General features: G+C 38.1%; 1 protein-coding gene across 1 annotated transcript; it reads right to left on the bottom strand.

Moving 5' to 3' along the window:
* On the bottom strand, positions 1-25,133 carry LOC140226941 (RING-type E3 ubiquitin-protein ligase PPIL2-like). Its single transcript, XM_072307370.1, has 18 exons — positions 25,079-25,133; positions 23,085-23,134; positions 22,094-22,142; positions 20,759-20,873; positions 20,122-20,173; positions 18,663-18,754; positions 12,922-13,087; positions 12,277-12,377; positions 11,418-11,462; positions 10,540-10,615; positions 9,658-9,764; positions 8,702-8,791; positions 8,514-8,547; positions 7,382-7,499; positions 6,437-6,493; positions 5,474-5,606; positions 4,551-4,714; positions 1-3,289 (listed from the first exon to the last, which is right to left on the bottom strand). The coding sequence occupies exons 1-18, from the start codon at positions 25,108-25,110 to the stop codon at positions 3,142-3,144; spliced, it is 1,629 nt and encodes a 542-aa protein (XP_072163471.1). The 5' UTR covers positions 25,111-25,133; the 3' UTR covers positions 1-3,141.
* Between the last annotated feature and the right edge of the window lie 866 nt (positions 25,134-25,999).

Below are 25,999 nucleotides of genomic sequence, written 5' to 3'. Positions count from 1 at the left end.
TTTTCTATAAACATTTATTTTTTATTTACATTTGTGCAGTCAATCATACATGCAAATTTGAATTAAAAAAATGAACTACTCAGTCGTACTCACTAGAAAGTTGACATTGTTTCCTCAAGTTGTACAAATCCAAATTTGAAATCCACCAATCAGGTAGATGTCTGTGTATTGACATGACCAATGAGACCCAATTCCCTTTACAGATTCCAGGAATTTCATGTAAATGTGTACATTTCACAGTAAAAGAGCACACAAGAAATCATTTTGTGTCATTGGTAAAACTGTGAAGATCTAATACAGGGCTCGACACTAACGGTGGCCCGGTGGCCCTGGGCCACCAAAAATGAAAGTCGGGCCACCAAATTTTAAAAAAGGGCAAATTTGGTGGCCCGACTCGGGCCACCAAATTTTAAAAAAAAGTATGTCAATAAATTCGTAACTTTTTGCTCCGGAAATGCATAAATGCATGCAATGAGTTAATGTTTTTTATTGTTTTTTCGGGCCACCAAATTTTGCTCTCGGGCCACCAAAAATGTGAAATTGATGATTTTGGTGGCCCCATCGGACCACCAAAAAAAATAGTTAGTGTGGAGCCCTGTCTAATGTGTACATGTATTTTATTGGAACACCTGTTCCTACATGTAAAAATGCGTACTCAGTATTCTGTGACTATGATGTAGATAATACCCGCATGGAAAGTAGCTTAGCAACATGAATTTTTAATAGTTGACAACATTTCTTCTCCCCTTAATTTATCAACGTGATTTCATCTGGCTGCATGGCTTGCTGCGATACAAATAATATGGCTGTGTCCCACATTGAGCGAGATTATCTGTTTTATATTTCACTTATCTGTTTAACAATGATTTTTTTATTTTTCTTCTTTGAGATAGGAGTAACTTGCAGTGGAGTTACACTTTCTTTACAACACATTATCACACTCAATGTCACAAGCAGTGACGGCATACAGCCCACTGTATCATAGAATGCTTGTAAACACTATGCTTATCCAAGAAACAGAAGGAACAGAAATAGGGAATGAATGCTTTTATGGCATGTGATTTGATACAGAGACCAATTCCAAGTGTGTTCTCTTCATTAATGGAGAAATCCAGAACAAATAAAAAAGGTTAGTCTAAAAAGAAAGACAAATACCTTACAAGCACAAGAGTGAAAGTTTGATCAAAATGGGAAGAAAATTACAGAAGTTATGAAATTGCACAGTTCTATAACAGTCAATATAAATATGTAAATGGTGAATTGATGATGTCATCCCCTCACAATTTGCCATATAGAAAGTACATGACTTTAGGAAATTTCCAGTTTTTGGTCAAATGCAATTATGTCAATTATGTAAAAAATGGCAATTATGCCATCTAGACGTGTACTGGAATGCGCTCCCAGCCACTGTTAACAGCGGCACACCATGCACACAGGCAAAGGCATCCGTCAGCGAGCCGCCACTTTATCACACACAAAGTTCTGCCAGCGGTGATCGCTCTGCGGCGACAGAAAATTTGTCTCCAACGAGCAGTACCGATTTCAATTTGAAAATTGACCATTTGGACTACTACAGCGGCCAAGATAGCAACAATGAGGGGAGTGATATTACGACCAAGCCTCATGACGTTGACATCCCTCATTTCGCCTCCAAATTTGCTGCCCCATCGGATATCAGCGTGCCTCTGTATCCAAGTATCACTAAGGCAGTGGATTTTATGATGGGGAGAAAAAAAAGTGAAGAAAGAGCTCTGTCGCCGAGAAGTATAAGCCCTGACAGCTGCGAGTCCTTCAATATACCCAAAGTTAATACAGCCATCTTTGAAAATCTTTCTACACCAACGAGAATCAAAGACCAACTACAGGGCATTGAAAAGTCGCTTACAAAGGGACTCTGTGCATTTGCTCACACACTCCACCCAGACACTATGACTGAAGCACACCAAGACACCTTGGCGTTGTTATGCGATGCTGTATTGCCCTGAACTGCCTGAGAAGAGACTGTATTAAGCCAGAGCTCAACAGTAAATATCACCACCTGTGTAAACCAGCCAACAAAGTGACAAAATTTCTCTTTGGCGATGACCTTGGGAAACAGGTCAAAGACCTGCAAGACCAGAGAAAGGCAACTGCAGGGTGTCATGAAATTAAGACAGCATAACAACACACCACATCACCATCCATACAGGAAGTATGGCACATCCAAATGCCAAATGAGACAAGCAGGCTGGATCCCTAGGGATCCTTATTGCAATCTTGCTGCAGGTACTGGGCATCCTGTTTAAGGCTGAGGCCAGAAAAGGAACTAAGGAAAACATCCAGACTCAGGTCCCCACACGTACACCCCAGCATCGATCAAGACAGAGCACTGGCCACCCGGCCTCGCAGGCAGGGACTAAGGAGGAAGTAGTTCGGCGCTGCAATCCATCAGAGTCAGACCCAAGCCCCAACGAGGTAGGTGCTTTTGATATACCTATAGACAGCCTACATCATGTACATCTCATTTGCACATTCATATCAACTTTATGAGTTGGATTGCAGAAATTAGCGAAACTCCACAATGTCACAACTTCTCTAATTTTGCTCTGAATTTGATCAAAATTTCACTGCAGTGGTTGTAAGAATATACTCTTTCTTACCAGACTAACTTATACAATGTAACTGGCCGGGAATTCCCTTTAATATTCTATGAAATCCTGGCACCTACTGTAGCTGTTGAGGTCTGTGACTGAAATTCCTTAGAAAAGAGGAAGTGCCATGCACTAGATTAGCAATGAAAACTCAATGCATATCGGCCATATTCACGGATGGACAAACTAATCAAGCATAGAACCAATATCTCGTGGTTTTACCACAAAATAACATGTGATAAATAATATTGGCTAATCATATGCTTAATGGGGGGGGGGGGGGGGGGGAGAGGGAGGGGTGAGGTACCTCTAACATGTTGTCCACCTTGTTCTCCTTCCCCTGATACAAACTGCACATCAAATAGCTTGCTCCTACCACCCAGAGAAGCTTATGACCGCGACTGCAGGATACCATTGACATGAAAAATAGCACTGGCAGGAAAGTCTTTTGTCTTGGAACCAGAGCTTGGACAGGTGTGTCAGGTTGAGACACCACTTTTCTGCTATCCCATCACCAGGCACTGAAGTCGTTGAGTTGAAAAGCACTCTTTATCTTCTTCTTATTACCCTGGTTACCGCTACTGTCTGTCTCACTAGCTCTCTTTGATGACACGCCGCTTGTACCTACCGCGTCTGTTAATGAGCTGCTCGTTGATGGCCTGGGAATGAGAGCAAATGATCAAATTTGACAGAAATTAATGAAAAAAAAATTCTGGTGACACAGAAGATGCAGTCACAAAAGTGGCAAAAACTTAATCATTAGTATAGCTACAATAATATCTGTTCAAGTTGAATGAAACTGGCTAATTCATAACAGTCAAATTCCTGTTCATTTTTTATCCTCACAACTTGGCAAATTTGACATCTGTTTAATATGAGGACATGTTCAGGCAGTTACAAAAAATGCTAATCATGGTGTGCATAATTGGACTGTGAGTTTTTGTTTGTTAAATTTGTGAAAAATTATGCCTCTTATCGAATGGATAGAAGTTATACATTATGTTTTCTTTACTGAGATTTAGCAAATACGTACAAAAAGTGTACATTATTATGATATGATTAACATACATAACTGGTTAACATGAAACGAGTGCCGACTTCCCATTTTTAGATGATATACGTTTGTCTGAATCTTACTTGATTACATGTTATGTGATGTCCCGTTCCTTTAAAGGTAGGGGATACCTTTTACAGAACTCCCAAAATGCAGCAAAACATTAAATATGAACCTCAGGGGACTTGTTTAGGCCACTGCTTAGAAATTTGGAAGTCAACAGTTATCTACAATTTGAATAATGCACAAAACTCAACTACTCAATAGTTCTGTGTGTCAGCCACACTTAAGCCTTTTTGTTGCAGTCTTCTGTATTTTTTTATCTATGAACACAAATCTAAAAGTATAAGAGCTGATGTAATAACATATAGAGTGTGTGGCAATAATGTATATAGAAATGTTTGTAAGTTTTGATGAACTTTATTCACAAAATATACATGATGGACACACATGCAGTGCATGGGTCTGCAAAGGTAGCCTAGTAATGTACTGGAATTTACGGTGAGCCCCGAAAAGAATTCAATTCAAAATCTAACGGTCAATAAAAATGTACTAAATGTTACCTTCCACTTTCAATACTCTATGGGAGTTTCTAAAATGATACTCTCTTCAACATACCACTGTGTTTATACAACTCTTCATTTAAGGCATGCAAATGGGATTCCCTACCTTTAAACAATTGCCAGAAAGAGAAAAAGTATGATTATACATATATACAAGAGAGCATAATGGTTACACAAGAGAACTACTGAATACTGAAAACTTGACAATAGTATCAAGATTAGCACCACATATATGATTGAACATTTTCACATCACATTATGACTACACTCTTGATCACTGCAGAGCATGACAAGACAATTCACCTGTTTTCTTCAGCATCCAGTGTCTTCTTGGCCATGTACTTGCCCACCCCACTGCGGTACACCCTGGGTGGTTCCGCGGTACCTGGTGCCACCGCCGTGGAGTGGCTTGGTGCCTTGGTCTTAGCCTCCTCTTCAGCCTGAAGTTTTGCTCTCTCCTCGGCAATCTATCGGTGTAAGCAGTTTACAAGAATGTGGTGCAGGATAGCTTTATTAAACCATGACAACTGGCATTCATTTTTATATCTTTACTCAGCATTAGAGGAAGTGTAGCGATACAATGCTAAATCAGCCAAACACTGGAACAAAGATGACAACACACACGCACACACACAGACACACACACAAAAAAAAACCCAACAACAACAACAACCTTGCGCTATTTCCTCAAAGTTAAAGTGGCAAGAATCTTACATTAATCTAATAAGGCTTATTGCTAGAAGAATATACTGGGTACATGCAAAGTTCAAGTATAAATACCCAGTTATATAAACAAGGTGGGGTGTGGTGTGCACTCAAATTTTTGAAGAATGTACATACAAAACATAGGTTCCAATGAGATCAAATACGAAAAATCATTCATCATAAGTACAAAACATTAGTAAAAATATTATGAAAAACAGTATATAAGGAAAACAATCTTTAGCAAGCTTAAAAGAAATTCCCATGGCAATAAATATTCTTAACTCATACATAATTTGAAGTTTTATAACGGACAACAAATATATCTATCATCTTTTAGAAAGGAACTTTTTTTTCTTTTTTTCTTTTTTTGGACCGAGGAATCACTTTAAATCTGTACAACAGGTCTTCTGAAGTAGCTAGCAAAGTCTGCTGGCAATATGGCTTTCTTTTATAAACTGATCTCTAAACTCACTTCATTGTGGTATCCGAGTACTTATGCACAGAAAATGAAGAGCACAAACCTCCTTGTCGACTTCTTCATAAGGGTCCACAAAGATGACGGTATCTTGGATGATGATGTCTTCCACCGGCCGGTCCTTCTTGTCCGTCTCCACCTTCTCCATGGCAACAAGGGTCTCCAGTCCTCCTACCACACTAGAAGCACGATCAAGGAAAACCTTGATATAATAATCACATCATTTTGATATTTCTATGATGATATGAAGATACCACTCACTCTACAACCAGTCGACCCTCGTTATAGCAAATTCTAATAACCAGTAAAAGTAATCTTTAATATTGAAATTTTGCCATATCAGGGGTTGAGAAAAAATGAAATACAAAGAAACTTTGAGCTCTGGGGCAAGGAAATATCTTTATTATCATATATTGAGGACTTGATGAATCAGCATTTCATCTCATAAGGATCCACCGTACTACCACTGTAATAGTCACATCAATGACAATGGTAATGGTAAAGATAATAATGGTTACACATATGTAGTAACAGCAAATCAAAAATATATATATATATTTACCAGCTGTATTTGACTTCTTCAGTTACTATTTTCTGCATTGATTTTTTTTTTTTTTTTGTCTATACATAGATCAGCACAAATCAAAGAGACTTTCACGAACTTGGGACACACCATGAATGTTGTATAGTTCTAATGCTCATATACATATATAAAGCAATGCTTTTTTTCCCCACTTAGTTTGGTTTCTGTGGGTGTGCACATTTGTATCAATGTGCAAGGATATTTGATTGAAAACATTTTGGTGGTGAAGTTATGCCTTCATTTGCTGATATTTTATCTCAACAACAAAATTAAATCTTTTATGGGCACTGATTTCAAGGCTAACACAAAACTTAGCTATATTTTGTATGTGCTTCCCCAGAACTTTCTACATCTACTTTGGCTGGAAATAGCACCAAATGCTGACAGGGTAAAAAAAAAAAAAGGGAAAATTCCCTGCAGACTCACCTTCCAAATACAGTGTGCTTCCTGTCCAGGTACTTGCAGGATCGGAATGTGATGAAACTGGAGAGAAAATAGTTTGTTTTCACAGTTAATTCATGCTTTGCCTCACCGAGGCAACACATACCTAGGTATATTTTGGTCATGCAGTTGCTGATTTCTGCAATGTATGAAGTCTTTACAGCACTTGCTACGATTCAAATGCTTGTGACACAGAAACACACCAGTGTATGTATATGATATCAAAACATATTCTGGAATAACATACACCTACATGTAGCACTTGAAAGAATGCTGCTGTATTACAGCATTTTCTTTTCTCCATAGATTCATTATTCTTTTTAAAATACAATATTACAGCCACTGGGAGAATGCAGTACCATGCAAGACAGACTCTCAAAGTGGAAACATTGTTCAACAATGCCTCACAAATGGAATTCCAATTTCAGAAGTGAAAGTTATTAACATTCTATCAGTCTGGGAGCTTGCAGTAATTCAGGCCAAATACATAATTACCTTGTCTCATTGCACTATTCAAACTATCTTTAATACTTGATTACACAACTGATAGAAATTTGCACAACGATGGCACTGATTGGCATCAAAAAGCAGAATAACTAAAAGTATTTAAACTTTCTGAAGAAGAGGTGAACTAGAAATTAAAAACAGTAATGCCAGTAAATAGGACATATTTACGCATATCAACATCTGTTCAGCAAAACAGTAATTTCCATGAATTCTTTACCACTATGTTCAATCTGATAAATTCTAGCCTAGACTTTTTTCCCCATCAAATAATAGAGAAACCAACATTGGCAGTACTAGTATCTTCTGGAAATTCCCCTCCCCCTCCCAGCACACAAATAAGCAGACAAACACACAAAACAGACAGACAAACACACAAAAACAAACACACTGCGCATGTGTAAGGAAGATACCCAGGAGGCTTACAACTGTGACTTGTTGGTGTCTGGCCCCGAGTTGGCCATGCTGAGTATGCCGCGCCCTGTGTGACTCAAGTTGGACTTGAATTCATCCTTGAAGGCCCCACCCCATGCCGACTCTCCCCCTGTGCACCACAAAGGAGATGTGGAAAAAGACAAAAATAAGTCATTGGTGATTTCGCTAAATGCGAAAGAAAGAGAGGAAACACCATTTGTCATGAATCACAGTGGCCATAAAGACACCATGCCCGACCTCCTTAGGTCAATTATATGTATGAAGGTACAATGTACCTCTCATTTACTCAAAGACTGAGGAAGACATTCATTGTCATGGTTGCCACGGTAATGCCTCATGGCAATATTTTGCACAGTGACATCTTTAACCTTGTTATGGCTAAATTTTGAAAATTGCGGAACTTAGCTGACTGAGCTTAATAATGATGTTCCAATGGATGAATAGACACTCAGAGACAAAATTTTGAAAATCATGCTGCCACTGTTAAACAATGTATGACAACAATCACCTTGCTACTGAACTCCTAACTAAGTTGTCTCTTTAAACACTACTGTCTTGTGTAAAAATTGAGTGAGGTAAACCCGACCAATATATTTTCACTTCATTGAAGAATTCATGATTCATTTGCAAATGCAATCCCTCCGCCCCCCCCCCCCCCCCCCTTCCTCCCTTGGCTTCAGGTTTAAATAATGCACAGAGCCCATGAGGTTAGCATGACATGTGTGCTGCACAGTTTTGGTGAAATTACTCAAAATTTGGGGAAATATTCAAATCATTAATATCACTACTAACTACTGCATACACTAGCTTATATGCAATTCATTTATAATCTATATGGCCTGGGTATAGGATGTAGGCAAGAAAACAGAAACTCAATTGCAATAGTGCAGATAGGGGGAACAGTGTGTGCATAATGATTAAACCAACATGCATCACAATTCATGGCTTAAATAGGATGCATAAATTCCCCTTGGAAGATATCCCCTTCCCAGTAAATTAGAGTCATAATACATGGGACAATGTTGTACAGTGTCACTTTTCTGTTTTTATTTCTCTAAGCTACAGGGCAAACGAAGGACCCTTCCGGTCACGAGAATCGGGAAAAAAATGTGGTCAGACTTACCGGTCCCAGTACCAGTGGGATCACCGCCTTGAATCTGCAAAAGAGATGAATAAATTTACTAGCATAATGAAGCAAATTCAATATACTGGAGATCATGACAAAGTGATAACGTGGATAATCCATTTTATTTTTCCAGTCAGTGATTCGGAGGGGCCACTATAAGCTGTGATGGATTCTAGTTGACTCACCATGAAATTCTTGATGGATCTGTGAAATTTTGTGCCCTTGTAGTAACCGTTTGCACAAAGCTTCAGAAAGTTCTCACATGTTTTGGGAACCTGAAATGAAAAAAAAAAGGAAGAAAGAAAAGAAGAGGAAGTCACAGAAGAAAGAAAAAAATAATGAGCTAGACAGTGGCACTCTGGAACAGGCTGATTAACATCTTGATGAAAAAGGATTGCACAACTGTATGATGTACTTCAATTTCTATTATTCTGCTATTTCTGATTTCCTCAGGCTTGATAGATACACATATACAAATGTACTAAAACAAACCAGAGTGAACGTCTGATTATATTCTATTTGAAATAGCCACAGTGAAACTTAAAGGTTCCCTTTGCAGTGTATGTTACTACCACACACTATGATATCTACGTTTCAAAGGTTAGAATCTGTTGACATGCCCTGCCTTACTTTCCTTGCTACACACATACATGTATAAGGGATTCTTGAAGTCTTTGAAGGAATTGCTATATATAGATTACAAAATATCATGAAATGCCACATATTCTATGAGCACATTCTATTCTAAGTATTCTAAGTATTCTAAATTACGAGTGCTCATCTTGCGGACAAAAGGGATTTTCTACATACATTTTCAAGACCTTAAAGTGGAAACTGGAGAAAGACACTGCAAGACTGAAAACATTGAGGTTCTACAAGAAGGTTTGACAAACACTTAAATTTATTTTGTGCCTCTAAACTTAAGATTTAGATCCTAATGATTCTCTATTGACAAGAAAAAAACAAACAAACATCAGCATAGAACACACTATCATATTTAACCCGTTTAAAACTACTGTCATAGCAAAATCAGTCCATCCTCAATGGGTTAAGGACAAAAAGTAACTGTGAATGTGCAAAAAGTGTTGCGTATTTGTTTGGAACGTCACATATGCAAAACACATTGTTCCCTCATGCTTACCAAGTCGCATCGCAGCTCAATGTTTAGCATACCCTTGTTGGTGGTCATCCTTACATATCCCTTCTTCTTTATCCTCTCATAGCGTACAATGTCTTCATCGATCACCGCTGGAGAAATACAGAGCAAAATATGACACTTATCACATTTCATTCATTTCAAGACAGGAGTAGCATGCAATTACTGTACAACCAGAAACATTCATGCGTGTGAAATTTTCACAAATTTCTCAAGAAGTCAAAATTCGCAAAACTAAAATGCACACTTAAGTTTTTGTCAACACAATGCATGATTATGTAGTATACTGCAAAATTTTTTATGGTCAGCAATTCGCGAAAGTTTCATGCCGCGAATGCTTCTGTATTTACAGCCTCCATGAAACAAGAGACCTGTGGGTTTAAAGCTGACCTGAGCATCACACTTAACCTTTACAGCACTTCACAAACGACAAAATGTTTACAAAATCTTGAGATTCGAGGACTGCTACACACCCCCTGGCCAAATAACCTGCTCATCTGGGATACTTGCACCCAACCTAAAAACCTCCCTCCCCCCTTGACACACCCCCACCATTTGTACAAATTACGATCCCCTCCCCCATCGATGATTCCTGCCAAGTTTTAGCCAGATCTAGCTGTCAGATTTCCAAGAAAAAAGGGAAAATGTCAAAAATTGTAAAACCTAGCTCTAATATTTAGTACTTGGGTCCTGCCCTAGTGTTCCCATTAAGGGCCATTACCACTGTTTGTACTAACTTAGATTCATTCCCCCTCTCCCTACCCCTTCCCCTCGGGTCATATATAATGTCCTCAAGTATCCAAATTTGAAGGTTCCTTTGACTTCCAATTCAGAACATCTAATGTAAGAAGAGAGACAAAATATTACCTGCTTCATGTATTGTTGCAGGGGCCATGGCAGTAGAGGTAAAGCCGGCTGCAACCATGCCTGTGCTGTAGTGAGCCTTGGAAATGAAAATCATTTGATGATAAGATCAACTACACTTAGGATGTGAAATCGACAAACGGTAATGGCAATGCATTGCACATCGCAAATGCCCTCTGTACTTTATGAATAGGCCATATCAGTTCTAACACACACACCTCTGTACCCACGAATAAAGAAACAATTTCATTTCTAAGATAATTCAGAGAATTTTATCAATTACAAAGCACAACAAACACTCTTATATTTCATATTTGCATGTTTGTATTAAAAAGATGCTTTTGACCATCTAACTAGTACAATGTGTTGTCAATTCCATTTCCAGTTGGTTGGGGAGTCTAAAACCCCCCCACCCTTATCTTATAGGTCAAGCTACAGACATAACACATTTTAGCATCAGACTTGCATACACTGTGGGGTAATTGCTGTAGTCATGCTGTAATTTCAGCCTGTTTCATCCAGAACAATGAAGCCAATATTCATCCCTTCTTTCTATCTGAAAACAAATACTGTTAAAGTGGATATTTTTGTGCGACAAATTTTTCACGCCCTGCCAGGTAAGAAGAGTTTCGGGTGCTTTTAATTCCGCGGAATCAAGACATCTACTACTGGGACATATGACAAGCAAAAATATTTGTGTGCTTTTATTTGCACGCTAAATTTTAGTTGCTGTAAACTGTATTTTAGTTACAGTACATTCATGACTATTAAAAAAATACACAGGAAATTTTCAAATTCGACATCAATGTTCACATTCAAACGTCGCTGTAGGGCAATTTGTCAATCAGTTGCAACACAGGAAATGCATTCAATATACTTACTGAATTGAGTTTATCTGCTTTTTGCCTCTCCTCTTCCTTCTTTTCCTATGGAGGACAACAAATACAGGAATTGAATAGGTACAGAATGTATATATACACGCATAAATATCATTCTGAACTGCTTCGTCAAGCTGAAGATCAAAGAGAAACAAAATCTTGAAATCTACATGCATAATACCACTATAAATATCACATCATTAGTTGTCTAGTCCTACTGGCTATTTTAAGTCTATTTCATCTACTCAAAAATTATACATTCTTACATGTAACAGATTCCTCACATGTGATTATTTCTCCAGCATTCTATAGCTTGTTAAAAAAACAAATGTGGAAATTGTCACAAACCATAAAATCACGGAGAGCATAGTGATTTTCTTCCGATAGCTTATCTCCTAAATTCTGAAAGAGAAGATGTTCAATCTTAACAGCTGTAGGTTGTGACAGTTATGTAATAGACTTTCCTTGCATGTTCAAGTTTTCACTTCTTACAAATGTGAAAGATCAGTCATGATACTCCAATGGAATTGTGACATTAAGGACACAAAACTGTGCAAATTAGGGTAATCTGGCTGACAAGAAATCTGCAATTGATATTTGAAATTATACATGATTTGACAGGACTGAATAATTATAGCACTACCTCCTGCCACAATTTCAGCTCTGCACTGTAAGTGCATGTTGAACTTGGATTCCTTTTTTATTTAGATGCAGTGTGCCATAACACGAATACAAGGCTTTCCCCATTTAGTCATCGTACCAGTGTTGAAGAAATATGTTTCTGGTCAATTACTTTATAATTTAACATATGACGTCATCATGTGCAGTGTAGCATCTTATTAAGACTTTTCCACACACTTACAGCTGGCTGATACTCCTTGTATAGGGTGCCCAGAATATCTTCTGTTTCGACGTTGGTTTTGTTCAGGGTGTATTTTGGATCTTGCCTGGCTTTCTTCTCGGCTGGTGGAAAGGATGGTGTTTGGGAGATTGTAAGGGAGCAAGTGATAAATAGACATAAAACCAAGTAATGAGACTACTGTTACAAATTACATTAACACAAATGCAGTTGCACATCTCTGTTTCTAAGCAACCAGACAAAAACAGACAGATATGAACCTATTGTAAATATCACAGAAATTGTTCATTTTGCATAGAGATTACCTAATACCCCTATGGTGACTGCGAAAAGGAACAACTACTGTGAAAGTGCAAACTTTCATGAGTAATTTTTTGTGTTTGGTTGGATAAGATGAAATTTGCATGTTATAAATTCCATGAAATCAAAACAGTAAATAGTGTTGCATATATAATAAGCAAATATGTTTGTGTGCTTTTATTTTCACGCAAAATTCTGGTTGCACGATATACGTGACAATGTCCGCTTTTACAGTATACTTTGGACATGATTACAGAAACATGTGATCATCTCTTTATTGTGTTTATTACACATTAGTGTTTATTAGTGATGTTTATTACTGTCATTAGTTTCTTGAGGACGCCTTACCCGCACTCTCCACCTTGAGGTTGTTCTTGACATGATGGAACTGAGAGATGTTGAACTTGTCCAGCTGGTTGGGGTCCTGCAATGTGATGAGGTCAGAGCGCTTGAAGGGTTCATCAGTCAGTAAGTCCTTCCAGTTCTTGGCCTTGATGTTCAGCTGGTCGATGGCCTGCAGGATTTTGGACCAATGAGACAATCTCATTGAAAGCTACACTGCATGAAGCTACGCTGCAAACTGGCACTGGTCAGATGGTCCCTGACCAGTAAAAATCACTGTCAGACCAGTAAGGTCCCTGACCAGTCAAAATCACTGTCAGACCAATAACATACCTGCCAACATTTCAAGATGAAATATCTTACTCGTGGATTGCAAAAATCTTATTTTATATGCAAACTAAAGTTAAAAATCCTACTTTCGGTCAAATCTTCAGAAAATACACATGAAAGGTATATCTAAACATTTTTTTTTTAAATCTGATTTCTCTGACAGAAAATCTGATTTTGCTATTTTTAACATAAAAAATCTTACTGAATCTGATAAAATCTTACTAGTTGGCAAGTATGCAATAACTTTCCAGGAATGGACCATTAAAAAATGTAAAAAAACAGGGTACCTGTTGGTTTGACAGAAAGCGTATCCGGGCACTTACCCCCTGGGCAACCACCCTCCGGATAACTACCACCCGGATAATTACCCACCAGGTCTATTCCCCCTTAGGGCAACTACCCCCCGGACAACTACCCTCCTAGGGCAATCACCCTCCAGGGCCATTACCCCCTAGGACAACTACCACCCGGTCATCTACCCTCCTAGGGCAACTACCCCCAATGGCAATTACCCCTAGGACATCTACCCCCCAGATAATTACCCCCTTGGTAACTACCCCCTGGATGACTACCCCCCGGATAACTACCCCCCAGATAACTACCACCCGGATAGCTACCCCCTGGATAACTACCCCCCGGATAACTACCCCCTGGGTAACTACCCCCCGGATAACTACCCCCTGGATAACTACCACCCGGATAACAACTCCCCGGATAACTACCCCCCGGATAACTACCCCCCGGATAACTACCACCCGGATAATTACTCCCCGGATAACTACCCCCAGGATAACTACCACCCGGATTACTACCCCCCCCCCCTTTAACCATACCCCTAACCCCCCCCCCCCCCCCCCCGCCCCGAAAGTTACCACCCGTTGTAATTTTTCCATAAGTTCATAACACCATATCAGAAGAGGCACCTTTCTCTTACACTGTCATCATTTACTCTTTTGGCTTGTCATTTTCTACCGTTATAACACATTAGACGATAAACATAAGAAAAGGAGAGTAATGTTGATTGCACTGCAATTCATATTCACTTAACATTAGCGAGGGACCCTTCGATTAAAGCCATAATTTCTGATAGGATCCGGGCACGGTTTTATAAAAGTTATCAGTCCTGATAAGCTGTCAGTTCCACACAATTACCAATCGTTGTAGGTCGATCAAAGCAGGTCCATGGTAACAAGTCCACTGACTTGTTACCGAGCTTATCAATCAAGCAGAACCCATGGTTTTATTGAAATTATTAGAGACTAACAAGATGTCATAACTGGCAGCTTTTATCAAACGGTGCCCTAATCTGTCATAAGAGTAAAATTACAGCTTGTTTTACATACAAGTAGAATTGTGCTAGTTTCCAAATTAAATGTTCTCGACACTGAAATCAAGTTCAAATATAAGTTAGTCTGATTAGAAAGAGTAAAATATTACGAGTTTAACGGTATTTTTTTTCTTTTTTTTTTTTTTTACAAAACACCCCTAGTTGTTAACGAAGTCTTTTGTCCTGCACCCTCTTTTTGAATAGATCTACAGAGAGTTGTAGTTGACAGAATCCTTTTTGCATTATAGGGCTGCTCTGTTTTATCCCGGCCACTTCAAGAGTATTTTTTTTTCACAAAAATTTGAAACCTTCTTGGAATAACATGCTCTTTAATATTTCGTAAGGGGTTTCTAATTATCTCACCCAAAAGATGTTTAAAACCTGAAGTTAGGTCTCGACTAAAACCAGACGATATGAAAAAATGTTGTTTTTTTTTCCAATTCAAATAGCAAACGTTGTTCGAAAATAAAAATGAGAGACGTAATTTTCTGGGGGAGAGTTACTGTAAGAGGGGTGATTGGTTGGAGCCTCATTTTAATAAGGAGTAATTGTCAAGGGAGGTAATGCTCCGCGGTGATCATACCAAGGAGGTGACAATCTCTTCCCACATCCTTGATAAGTACTAGTTGTTAATGCCCAATGATACAGTAGGGCAATTCTGAAATGAGTGTTAACGGTATAACAGTAAAATAGTTACAAAATTGATGAAACAATGCAAAGAAAGCAAATTAAGACAGAGACGAAGTACACAAATAAAGATACAGTGAACTCCCGTTACAACGAACACGGTTATAACGAAATTTCGTTATAACGAAGCAAAACTTCTGGTCCCAAAATTATCGCCATTAAAGTCTATGGTACAAAATTCGCTTATAACGAAGACGGTTATAACAAAATTTTCGTTACCACGCAGTCTTTTCTGAGCGCCACTGACAAAGAAAAACAAAAGAAATGTGCTCCTTTACAACGAAATGCGGATCGCATTCGAAAATGCGTAGCGGAACAAGCATTTTTATAGCGTCTCTGCATGCATGCATGAGCGAACGCTTCACATCATTGTATGTTCACTCCGTGTATCACGCACAGTTTCCGAGGGGAACTTGCGTTATTGTAATACAATAATCTGAATTCAGATAAGGTTTGTTTCATTGTTCCGAAGTCCTTTGATACAAAACACACAGATTTTGATATAACTAAATGTCCGTAATAGTTCGGAAATGAAATATTAAGCACATTTTGGCGTTATTCCAAAGGTTCGTTAATCCCATGATAAAATATGGTTCTTATTCTTATACGGTTCGTTAGTCCGAAAATGATAGGAATTCAAAACGTTCGTTAATCGGAACATTACAAAAAGAATCGTTAATCCATGGTGGAAAAAGGAGAGTACACTAACAAAACTTAAGAATTGCAATCCTTATAATCGTCTTAAGATAAATAAATCTTCGAAATAACTAACCTGTCTAATTTTTTTTTCATTAACAAACTTTCTTCGGAATAACGAACCTTATTTCATTTCGGATGAAAAAGCCTTCGGAACAACGAACTTTCTGAATAGTGAACCTTTCTCATTTTTTTTTTTTTTGATTTATAGTTAACCTTCAGAATGACGAACCTCATTTCATTTTCAGATCAACGAACCTTCGGAAAATGAACAATATATTATTTTAACTTAAATTATGAACTTTCGGAATAATGATTCTTCGGAAATGCGAACCTTCAGATAAACAAACCATCGGAATCCTGGGAATGGCAAAACTTCGGAATAAGGAGCCTTCGGAGTAACGTAGTTAAGTAAAAATAAAAAAAAAATAAAAAAAAAAACTTTGGAATATCGAACTGTAACCAAATCCTACACCGTCATTTTCTACACATGTGTGACAACACAAACAACTTTATGCTCTTTTTAAAATGTAATATTTAAACGAAATTAAAAAGGTACTCTCCCATTTCACATAGCTTTCCAGCGTATGATGAGGATTCAACAAACAGAAATTTATTTTTATGCGTGGTTTCCTTCTTTTCGTTATACATTGCATATTATTATAAGGATATTACGCTAAAACGAAAAAAAAAAACAAACAAACAAACAAACAACTGTCGGTCCTGGGCATTTCGTCCTAACGGGAGTGCACTGCACATGAACACACACGAGATAAATCCCTTGTAATGAGAGAAAGAGGAAAGGTGAGTAATGAATGACAGGAATAGACTACCTTCACGGTACATGGACAGAGAAAAGCGAGAGGGAAGAGGAAGATGATGGGTCAAAACCAGGGCACGTGAGGCATGAGATATAAGCTCCTCAAAATAAAGAAGTGTTACATGGAGTTGTGGTAAACGATAGACGATTGTGGTTAAAAAAAAATGCTAAAAGTGAAGTGTAACATTTCTTCAAAGTGTCTTTAGTTCAATGGTAAAGGCATTCAAACTTAAAACTTCTTTTATACTACTATCAAGAGAAATCCGAAATTTCGGAACAGTAAAAGAAAATACAGATTTAGCGAAAATAGTTTTGGTTAAAGGCATTGACATTTACTGGATTACCGGGTAGGATATGCAGGGACAGTTTCGTTTTTGATGAACATAGAGTCAAAATACAGAAGGGAGGAATTAAGCTTGTACATAGATCGTCCTAAATTCAAACCATATCGTAAATCCGGTGTTGTTTTCATAAGATGAAGTATCAGTATGGCATCTCCGTGATTCCTGGCAAATGATACAAAGAACTTCGTTTCCTGCAGTAATAATATTCTTTTTATTAAAAGTAAAAGTTGGGGGGGGGGGGGGGGGGCAATGACCCGGGAGGTAGTTATCCAGGGGGTAATTGATTGGTGCACTGTCCTGGGGGTAATTTTCCTTTTGATAGTTATATAGGGGAGGGGGAGTTACAGGCCTACATATCCGGGGTAATCATTCACGGGAAGTTATCGGAGGGGGTAGTTATCGGGTGGAAGTTATATGGGGTCTAGTTATCGGAGGAAGGGGTAGTTAACCTGGGGATAATTATACTGGTGGTAATCATCTGGGGGTAGTTATCCGGAGGGTAATTATCCGGGGGTAGTTATCCGGGGGTAGTTATCCGGGGGGTAGTTATCCGGGGGGTAGTTACCCAGGGGGTAGTTCTCCGGGGGGTAGTTACCCAGGGGTAGTACTCCGGGGGGTAGTTATCCAGAGGGTAGTTCTCCGAGGGGTAGTTACCCAGGGGGTAGTTCTCCGGGGGGTAGTTATCCAGGGGGTAGTTATCCGAGGGGGTAGTTATCCAGGGGTAGTTATCCGAGGGGGTAGTTATCCAGGGGTAGTTATCCGAGGGGTAGTTATCCAGGGGGTAGTTTTCCTAAGGGGGAATAGCCCTGGGGGGTGATTGCCCTAGGAGGGTAGTTGTCCGGGGGGTAGTTGTCCTAGGGGGTAATTACCCTGGAGGGTAATTGCCCTTGGAGGGTAGCTGTCCGGGGGGTAGTTGCCCTAGGGGGGAATTTTCCTGGGGGGTAATTATCCGGGTGGTAGTTATCCGGAGGGTGGTTTTCCAGGGGGTACTGTTCCTAGAACCGACAGAAAGGTCACACCAGTAGAAAATAAGGGCCAGTGTGCAGCCCTGCTGAAGGCATGCTACACTTCGACATGAGAGATATCCACTACTCACCCATGCATAAAAATGTGACTGTAACACAATACAGACTAGGCAAATTTCAGATACATGTGAATGGAAAGATCTAGATCTAGTCCTCATATTTATTTATCTTCCTATATTCTATACAATGTAGAGCATAAACACATGCACAAAATAAGATGCATAGAACACGTAAAGACTTGAAATAGAAAAAAAGTCAGTTAAATTAGTTGTTATTATGTACAAGATTTTCTCCACACCTGCAATGATTGCAATCTTTATTCTAACAACCATTACTACTGAATTATATCCCTCTAACAACCATTACTACTGAATTATATCCCATTTTAGAAAAACAATCGGATCAGCAGCCGATAGGCTTCATAAGTAGCGGTGAACATTGGGTGCTGAATATATCACTTGACATTCAGACTAGGAATAAACACCTTTCAAGCTCAACAAATGACAACAGCAACATACCTCATTACAGAAGACATTGCCTGTGGTTCGGACAGCCACGATGTGAGAGTGATTGTTGAAGACTTTGAAAGTTACCGGACAGTGATACTTCCCTGGAAATAGAGAGATAAATCAAGCAATTACAAAGTGTTTGCACAGTGTTAGAATTCTCATATACTACTATTCAAGGCAAAATCACTTGTGATATATGGTTGCTACAGGATGAACAAACAAGATGAGACCTGACCGAAAAGATGGATTAATACCTCAACCTGCCACTAACAGGAACTTAGTACGGCCTGTACAGTGGACTCCCATTATAACGAAGTCATCGGGACCGACAGTTTCCTTTTGTTATATTGAAATTTCGTTATAACCCAGCAAATAAACAATAAATAACATAAAGCAGATAATGCTGCGGCCTGAATTTTCATTTCATCGTAACTTGAATTGTGTTACAACTGTGTTTGTTATAATGGGAGTGCACTGTACAAACAAATTTGTGGTCTACAGTGATATAGCACAGTACACTGTACAAACTGTAGAGCTAGAGGGATTTCAGATGGTACCAGCCTCAGGGATTTCAGACTGTACATTGTCCAGAGGTTTTTTTTTCAGAATATCTGAGGAACATGAAATCGACTTTCCCTTACCACTTCACCTTAACCAGATGCTGACATAATGTAAGAGATTAGGAACTCAGTAAAACAAATTGAGCTGGTTATGAAAAGACATTAGGTACTTGTTCATGAGTCATGACTTTATAGTTCAAGTTTCAAATAACTAAAACTTTTTGGTTCCCATGAAGCATGTTACTTCTAGCTATTTATGGAGAAAGTTGTGCTTACATGCATCATCTACTACACAAGTGAATTCAGCTTTATACTGTTGAGAAGAGGCTGATTTTGCTACAACACGCATTTCCGATAGACACTTGCCCGAGTATATTAGGGACTTGTCCTTGACAGGTTTAAAAAAAAATATACATAAACTTCAAACTAACTTTACTCAACAAACCAGCCATCTTACAATTTCCTCTGAGGCTACATTGAACTACTGCTGTATAGAAATGAAATTACATGCTACTGGCAGGCTCACGGTCCAGGGAATTTCAAAATGTTCAAATCAGACAAGAAATGTTCTGCTAATTCATTAGATGACTTTCAAGGTTCACAGATCACAAAATGTGACATATATGGACTTCTTTCATCACATTTTCCCTATTTGATGAAACACGACCATGAGTTAGTCCTTGACATTACAGCACTTACTTTCCAGATTCTTATTACACATTAAGTCAAGTCTAAGCAAAATTGACAATGTTGCATGGACTTATTACATATCTCTACTTTCATCAATCTTAAAACAAGATCTGGGCAATTCTAGCACCAAAATATTTTGGTATGCTGTACAATGTAATATCTTAAACCTGTACTTGGAAACGTAACTTCTTGGAGCGAGAAAAATGAGAAAACATTACCATCTGCATTTTTGTGAAAATTCAGCTTGATAAGGGACTTGGCATCAAGAGCCTGAGAAACAGAAAAAAAGAAATTGATTCATTTTTCAAAACATAAACCAGAACTTAGCTGTGATTACAATGTCTGCTCACAAGTCAAGCAAAATTATCAAATTCTTCATTCGCCTGTGTACACAACGTGTAAGTCTATATGTGGCAAAAAAAAAAAAAATTACTTCAAATAATCAAAATCATTTCTGATTACTACTGTAATATTAGTAATTTTATGTTATGAATGTAGTTTCTGGTTGGTGAAACAATAAAATTTAGCAAATTTTACAGGCAAGTAAGTACAACATTGACAAAAAAAAAATACACAAGAAAAAGATGCCTTTTCTTCAGGTATTTCTTCACATGAAATCAGTTTGTTATGAAGAAATTCATGCTTTTACTTTACACTGTATCAAAAAGTGTGAAAATGTGATTTGCTCACTGCAAAAAGTATATTTCCTGTTCACAGAATTTGATACTATCCTTCTGTTTTGGGAAACATACAATAGTAATATACAAACTGTACAAATCAATCGATACATGAAAAGACCAACAAGTGGGTAAAAGGATTAGATTATGTGAGTATAATAACAAAACTGCACCTTACCTCTCCAGTGATGGGATTGGCCTTGAATTTCTTAATGTAGGGCACTATACTCATCAAGTCAAAGATGATACCATCCAATGTGCAGTAGGGGTGTTCAAATGGTTGGAGGGACAAACTAGGAGGGGGAAATACAATGAACACAATGAAGGAAAGGAAAGGGTTATGCAGCCAACATTCAACATGTACCTGATCCTGTATTCATTACACAAGTAATTTCAGTTGCCACTGAAGTTACAGAATTTGGGATTGAGTGTAACATATGTGACCGTGCATCACAAAACGAACAAAAAATCGCACACATTGATTTTGTGTGAGGACTGAAAATAGGTGAAATGGGTCAACCTAGACGATCTTGACTTTTTCATATTTTCTGAAAGGGCAAGTCTTCTTCTACATTATGCTAAAATTTGGGATCATAAAACGGGAAGGAAAGTGTGTTTTTAAGCAGTTTATCTCAAACATTTTTTTGGTAGAATAGTGTGATTAAGTGTGTCTTGAGAGTCCCCTTTTCATTTCTTAAAGACCTTGCACACACTCTTCACTTTCAACTCTCATAACTTTTGACAGGATGATGCTACTGCTTTGAAAGTTGGCATGAAGTATGGACAGAATGTGTTAATAAGACATGCTCAATTTCAGTTTAATCTGATAATCTCTTCATTGTTGTTACTCCAGTGATTAACATCACGTTTTTTGTCCCATTCATCGCACAGCCATCACGGCTTGGTAAAGATTAAGTGCTTGAATAGACACTGTACAATGTACTTCAGAGCCTCTTTTCTTAGTTCACACTTTTCCAGAGTGTGTGCTTTCTTTCCAAAATTTAGATAGGTTAGGAGAGTCCATTTGATTTGAGTTATACATCATTTTAAAGCTTAAAGTCTGCTCTTTCAGAATATGCTCTTAACTAAAATTTCATGTCTTGCGACTTATTGTTTGTTCTGTGATGCAGGGTCACATATGTAGTACAATGTATTTGCAGAGCATACTTGTATTATTGCACTATGTGACTAAACCCCAGCTGACTAGGGTATAGTAACCTGAATAGGCTAAAAATCTTTATTGTTTACTTCTGGTACTCTTACTTTCTTCCAGTTCTCCTGCAGTTACATGCTCTGTGATTTGAAGTTGCCCCTGAAAATGTCATTCTATCAGTAGTTTAATTACCTTAAACCTTTGTGAGAGATTCTACCCAAAATCTAATCAGGGTATCTGTACTTCATGTTCATACAGAGCTGGGCCAAGTACCACGAAAATTCACGCAATGTTCTTTTTGGGGCAGAGGCATATCAAAGACAATTAAAAGAAGTAGCAGTAAAACAAAAACTACTGTACCTGCAATGATCAAAAGGTAGTCTTCTGAATTCCGCCTTCTTTCCTTGCTCTGAAAAGATGTACAATTGGAATTATTGATCAAAATTCTGTTGTGTTTCTGAACAAGCATCAACCAGTCAACTCAAATAATCTATTGTTTTAACAAAACTTCCCCAAAAGGCACCCTAAACAAATGAACAAACAGGAACAAAACAAATTTTTGCTGACATAATCTACTATTGATAGGGTTAAAGGGATCATACATACATTGTATAGTGTAGTTTTGGTTGAGACCAAACTTCTTTCTGGGATAATGAGAAAGCTCTTATGAAAATATGAAAGAACATGTCATTTCAAGAGGAATTAAATGTTTATTTGATGAAAATTGATTTTGAAATGGCTGAGATATCAAAACCAAAGCAATCCTAATAAAAGGTGGGACCCATCTTTTATTACAATCACTTTGTTTTGTTTTTTAATGTCTCAGTCATTCCAGACCAATTTTCATCAAACATAGTAAACTTTGAATTTTTCTTAGAATGGTATGTTCTGTACTATTTCATTTTAAGTGGTTTCTTGGTATTTTGCAAAAGCTCAATCTTCATCTCCACCAGTACTATACCATCCCTTTACTATCTTATTAGGTTAGTACACATGATATATCTCTAGCTATAGAAATACCAGTAGATGTTCTGTGTGCATTTGTTCTGTTTCAATTTTCAATTTTGAGTTTTTGGTCAGTCAGTTTTTAAGCTTTTTTATGTTTGTTTCATGATCTAAAAAGAGTCAAAAAAGACATTTCACATCTTCTGTTTATAATACTACAATTCACTGTTTTGCCTCAGAATGTTGGTTTTATAAATTCTTACAAGTTTTTCATACAAATATTCTTTTAAAGCTGAATGAGGTCAATTATTTTTCAAACTGACTAAAGAAATAATATTCCTTGAAGTCGGAAAGTAACACTACATACAAGATTAAACACACACAAAGAAAACAGAATCAAACTTACCATTCTTTTTTCCTCCATAGAATGCTGTCCATTCCTTTGAGGTAATGTACCTAAATAGGCAAGCAAACAATCTCTTTAAAATCATAATGTTTACGGTAGACATCATTCCATAGTTTTTATCTCTTATTCCACTGTCAGATAATTCAACTAATTGACAAAATGCCCTACAATCAATGTAAATAAGTGCTCATTAGTCGTAGTCATAATGAAAAAAATCATGGGTATACTGTAAATACTCGAGTTCGATTCGAACAAGCAGTGCTGGTTCTCATCCTTATAGCATGCAGTGGCTCCTGAGTAACTTTGATAAAGGGCAATTTGTCATTCAGTTGCAATGAAAACTGTAAATATCTCCATGCTCCATCTTGCAAAGACTCGAGGCCTAATCCCTAGTAATATCAAACATCTCCAAAGTTGACTCAGAGAAAACCAACCACAAGGCACTCTTCCAAGAAGTTAATGTATGACCACAATAGATTATTATAAGCCCATTTGTTGCCTAAGGGCAAAAAAGAGATGCTACCAGCAGTCACTCTAACCAAGGACAATTCCCCAGTTGGCAGTGGAATGACCTCCCACTGTCCCAGATATAGATGAAGTAAGAGAAGCTCCTACAATCCAAAAATTTATTGACCTCCTTGAAAATATTAAGTTTGAGTAAGATATGCCTCCAATTATGCATTGCTACCTAAATGTAGGGGATAGCCTTGCCAGGCGTTTGTACATCAATGACATCGTTAAGAATAAGATCAAGATCTCCATGCCATCATTGGCATGGAGATATTGTATCTAGCTTCATGTACCCATACAAGCTGCTTCAAGGGATTACTGCATTAAGGCATCAAGCTTGAAGCCTTGTCCTGAAGGCCTGCAAAGGGTAAAGTTCATGCATGTTCTACAACGTAATCTAAATGAGTGCTAAAAAGAGTAGATTACTAGGTCTACCATGTGGCCGAACTAAGTAAATTAGATATGGTATATCTACAATGTTGGTAGGGCCCCTACCTGAAACTTTTATAATGTATCTATTAATCTAATAATATCACTTCCAATAGACTATACAGGGTGGCCCAGAAAGAACGGAACACCTAAGATCTGTAATTTCACCAATATTGTTGCAAATATGTCATTATTTTGCATATAGTATTGGAAAGGCCATTCCTTTTCCAATAGCATGAAACCAGGTTCTTTAATTTTATTCAATGTGTTATGATTTAAGAACCATTTATCTCTACCCTAGCACTATTCAAAATAAGAACATTTTGCACTCTCAGAGATACCACAACCAGTGACAATTTGGCTTGCCGTAGAACGAGTAGCATTCACTATGTGTGGAATGTGCTATGGGGCGGACAGCGTGACTGTCATTATCCGTTATCATTGTGAATGAGACGACTTGTTGGGCTCATTGAGATGCTAAATTTAGCTGGAAAATAGCAAGGTTTATTCAAAGGCATGATTGGCAGTGATGTGAGTTCATGAGTGGTTTAGGAATATTAAAAGCCAGTACAAGTTTAAGGCCGTACTGTTACCAAGTGTTAGTGTGAATTAAATAAATTTACATTGATAAATACAGTGAGAACTGAGTCTCCTGAGAATATTAGTAAATTTAAATTTAGGCCCTACCAAAATTAAAAGAACTTGGTGTCATTCTATGGAAAAAGATGGTCTATTCTATAGGCCTTTCCGATCTAGTATGCAAAATAATTACATATTTGCAACAATATTGCTGAAATTAAAGATCTTAGGCGTTCCGTTCTTTTTGGGCCACCCTGTAGCTCTGTATAGAATCCAAGTCAACGTTAGACACTCTACAGAGTCTGCCACGGCCAAAAACACAATGCACAAGCGATCAACAGGACTGGTACACACATAATTCCCAATACATGGGACTGTACAATGGGACACCAATACGCTCTCAGTCGGTCTCCGCGCGCCGTCAGGCTTTCTAGCAAATTTCACAGGGCAAAGAAAGAGCGGTTGGATGCACTTACATTTTATCTGACTGATGCTGACGTTTCCCCATCTTGTCGCTTTATTGTCGGTCTCCTGCCAGGATATTTAATAACTCAATGAATTGTTCTGGTTCTTTCACCTGCCACCGAAAACATGTAGGCCTACAGTTTGTACTGCTCTGCTGTGCTTGGATTATCTTTGACTCGGCTCTTCATGCATGCGCTGTGTTGTTATTGTTGTTCGTTGGCGTTCACGGTGCACCTTTGTACACCACACCGGCGGTAGTTGGCGTCTTTTTGCACAGCCAACAGCCAACAGGTGTATCACGATATTAGTATAAAATGATGTGATATACTCAATCCGCGTAAGGGTTACTTACTATCACGATTATTATTTTAGCTTTTTAACAGTGGAATATTTATTTTTCCGTCGTTGAGAAAAAAAAATATATATTTGAGTGTGAATTTCTCTCTCTCGACTATATAAGATAATTAAAGGCGTATACCGGTATTCAACATTGAATGAAGCACCTTTAAGCGCCAACAACTCTTTCACCAACAACTCTTCAAACCTCTCTAAACAGACCAAGAGTAATATCATATGCACTACATGTACCACTATATTAAATGTGTACTTCATTACTTGCAGATTTTCTGTCCAGTCTTTGGGGAAACCAGTCAGACCCCAAGAGATGCTTCTGAGATGGGCACAGATCCACTGTTAACATGACATACAGCCAAGCTTGGCAGTACACTCCAGTTTGTCACCTTCACTTTCCTACCCTTCATCTTTGTGTTGTTCCTCATCTTGTTTGATGTTGCCTCCCTATTCATCTTTATCTTTCTCAGGCTGCCCCACATGATCCCTGGGATCATTATGGCCCCACCTCTCCCTTTTGTTTGATCCTTGGGATCATCACTGGCCCTATACCTCTCCCTTTTGTTTCCTCACCCCTTTGC

This window comes from Diadema setosum, chromosome 4, assembly GCF_964275005.1.
Source record: "Diadema setosum chromosome 4, eeDiaSeto1, whole genome shotgun sequence".
NCBI classification, from domain to species: Eukaryota; Metazoa; Echinodermata; class Echinoidea; order Diadematoida; family Diadematidae; genus Diadema; species Diadema setosum.
The sequence above is the reverse complement of the archived record's forward strand: the minus strand, read 5'-3'. Positions and strand labels throughout refer to the sequence as shown.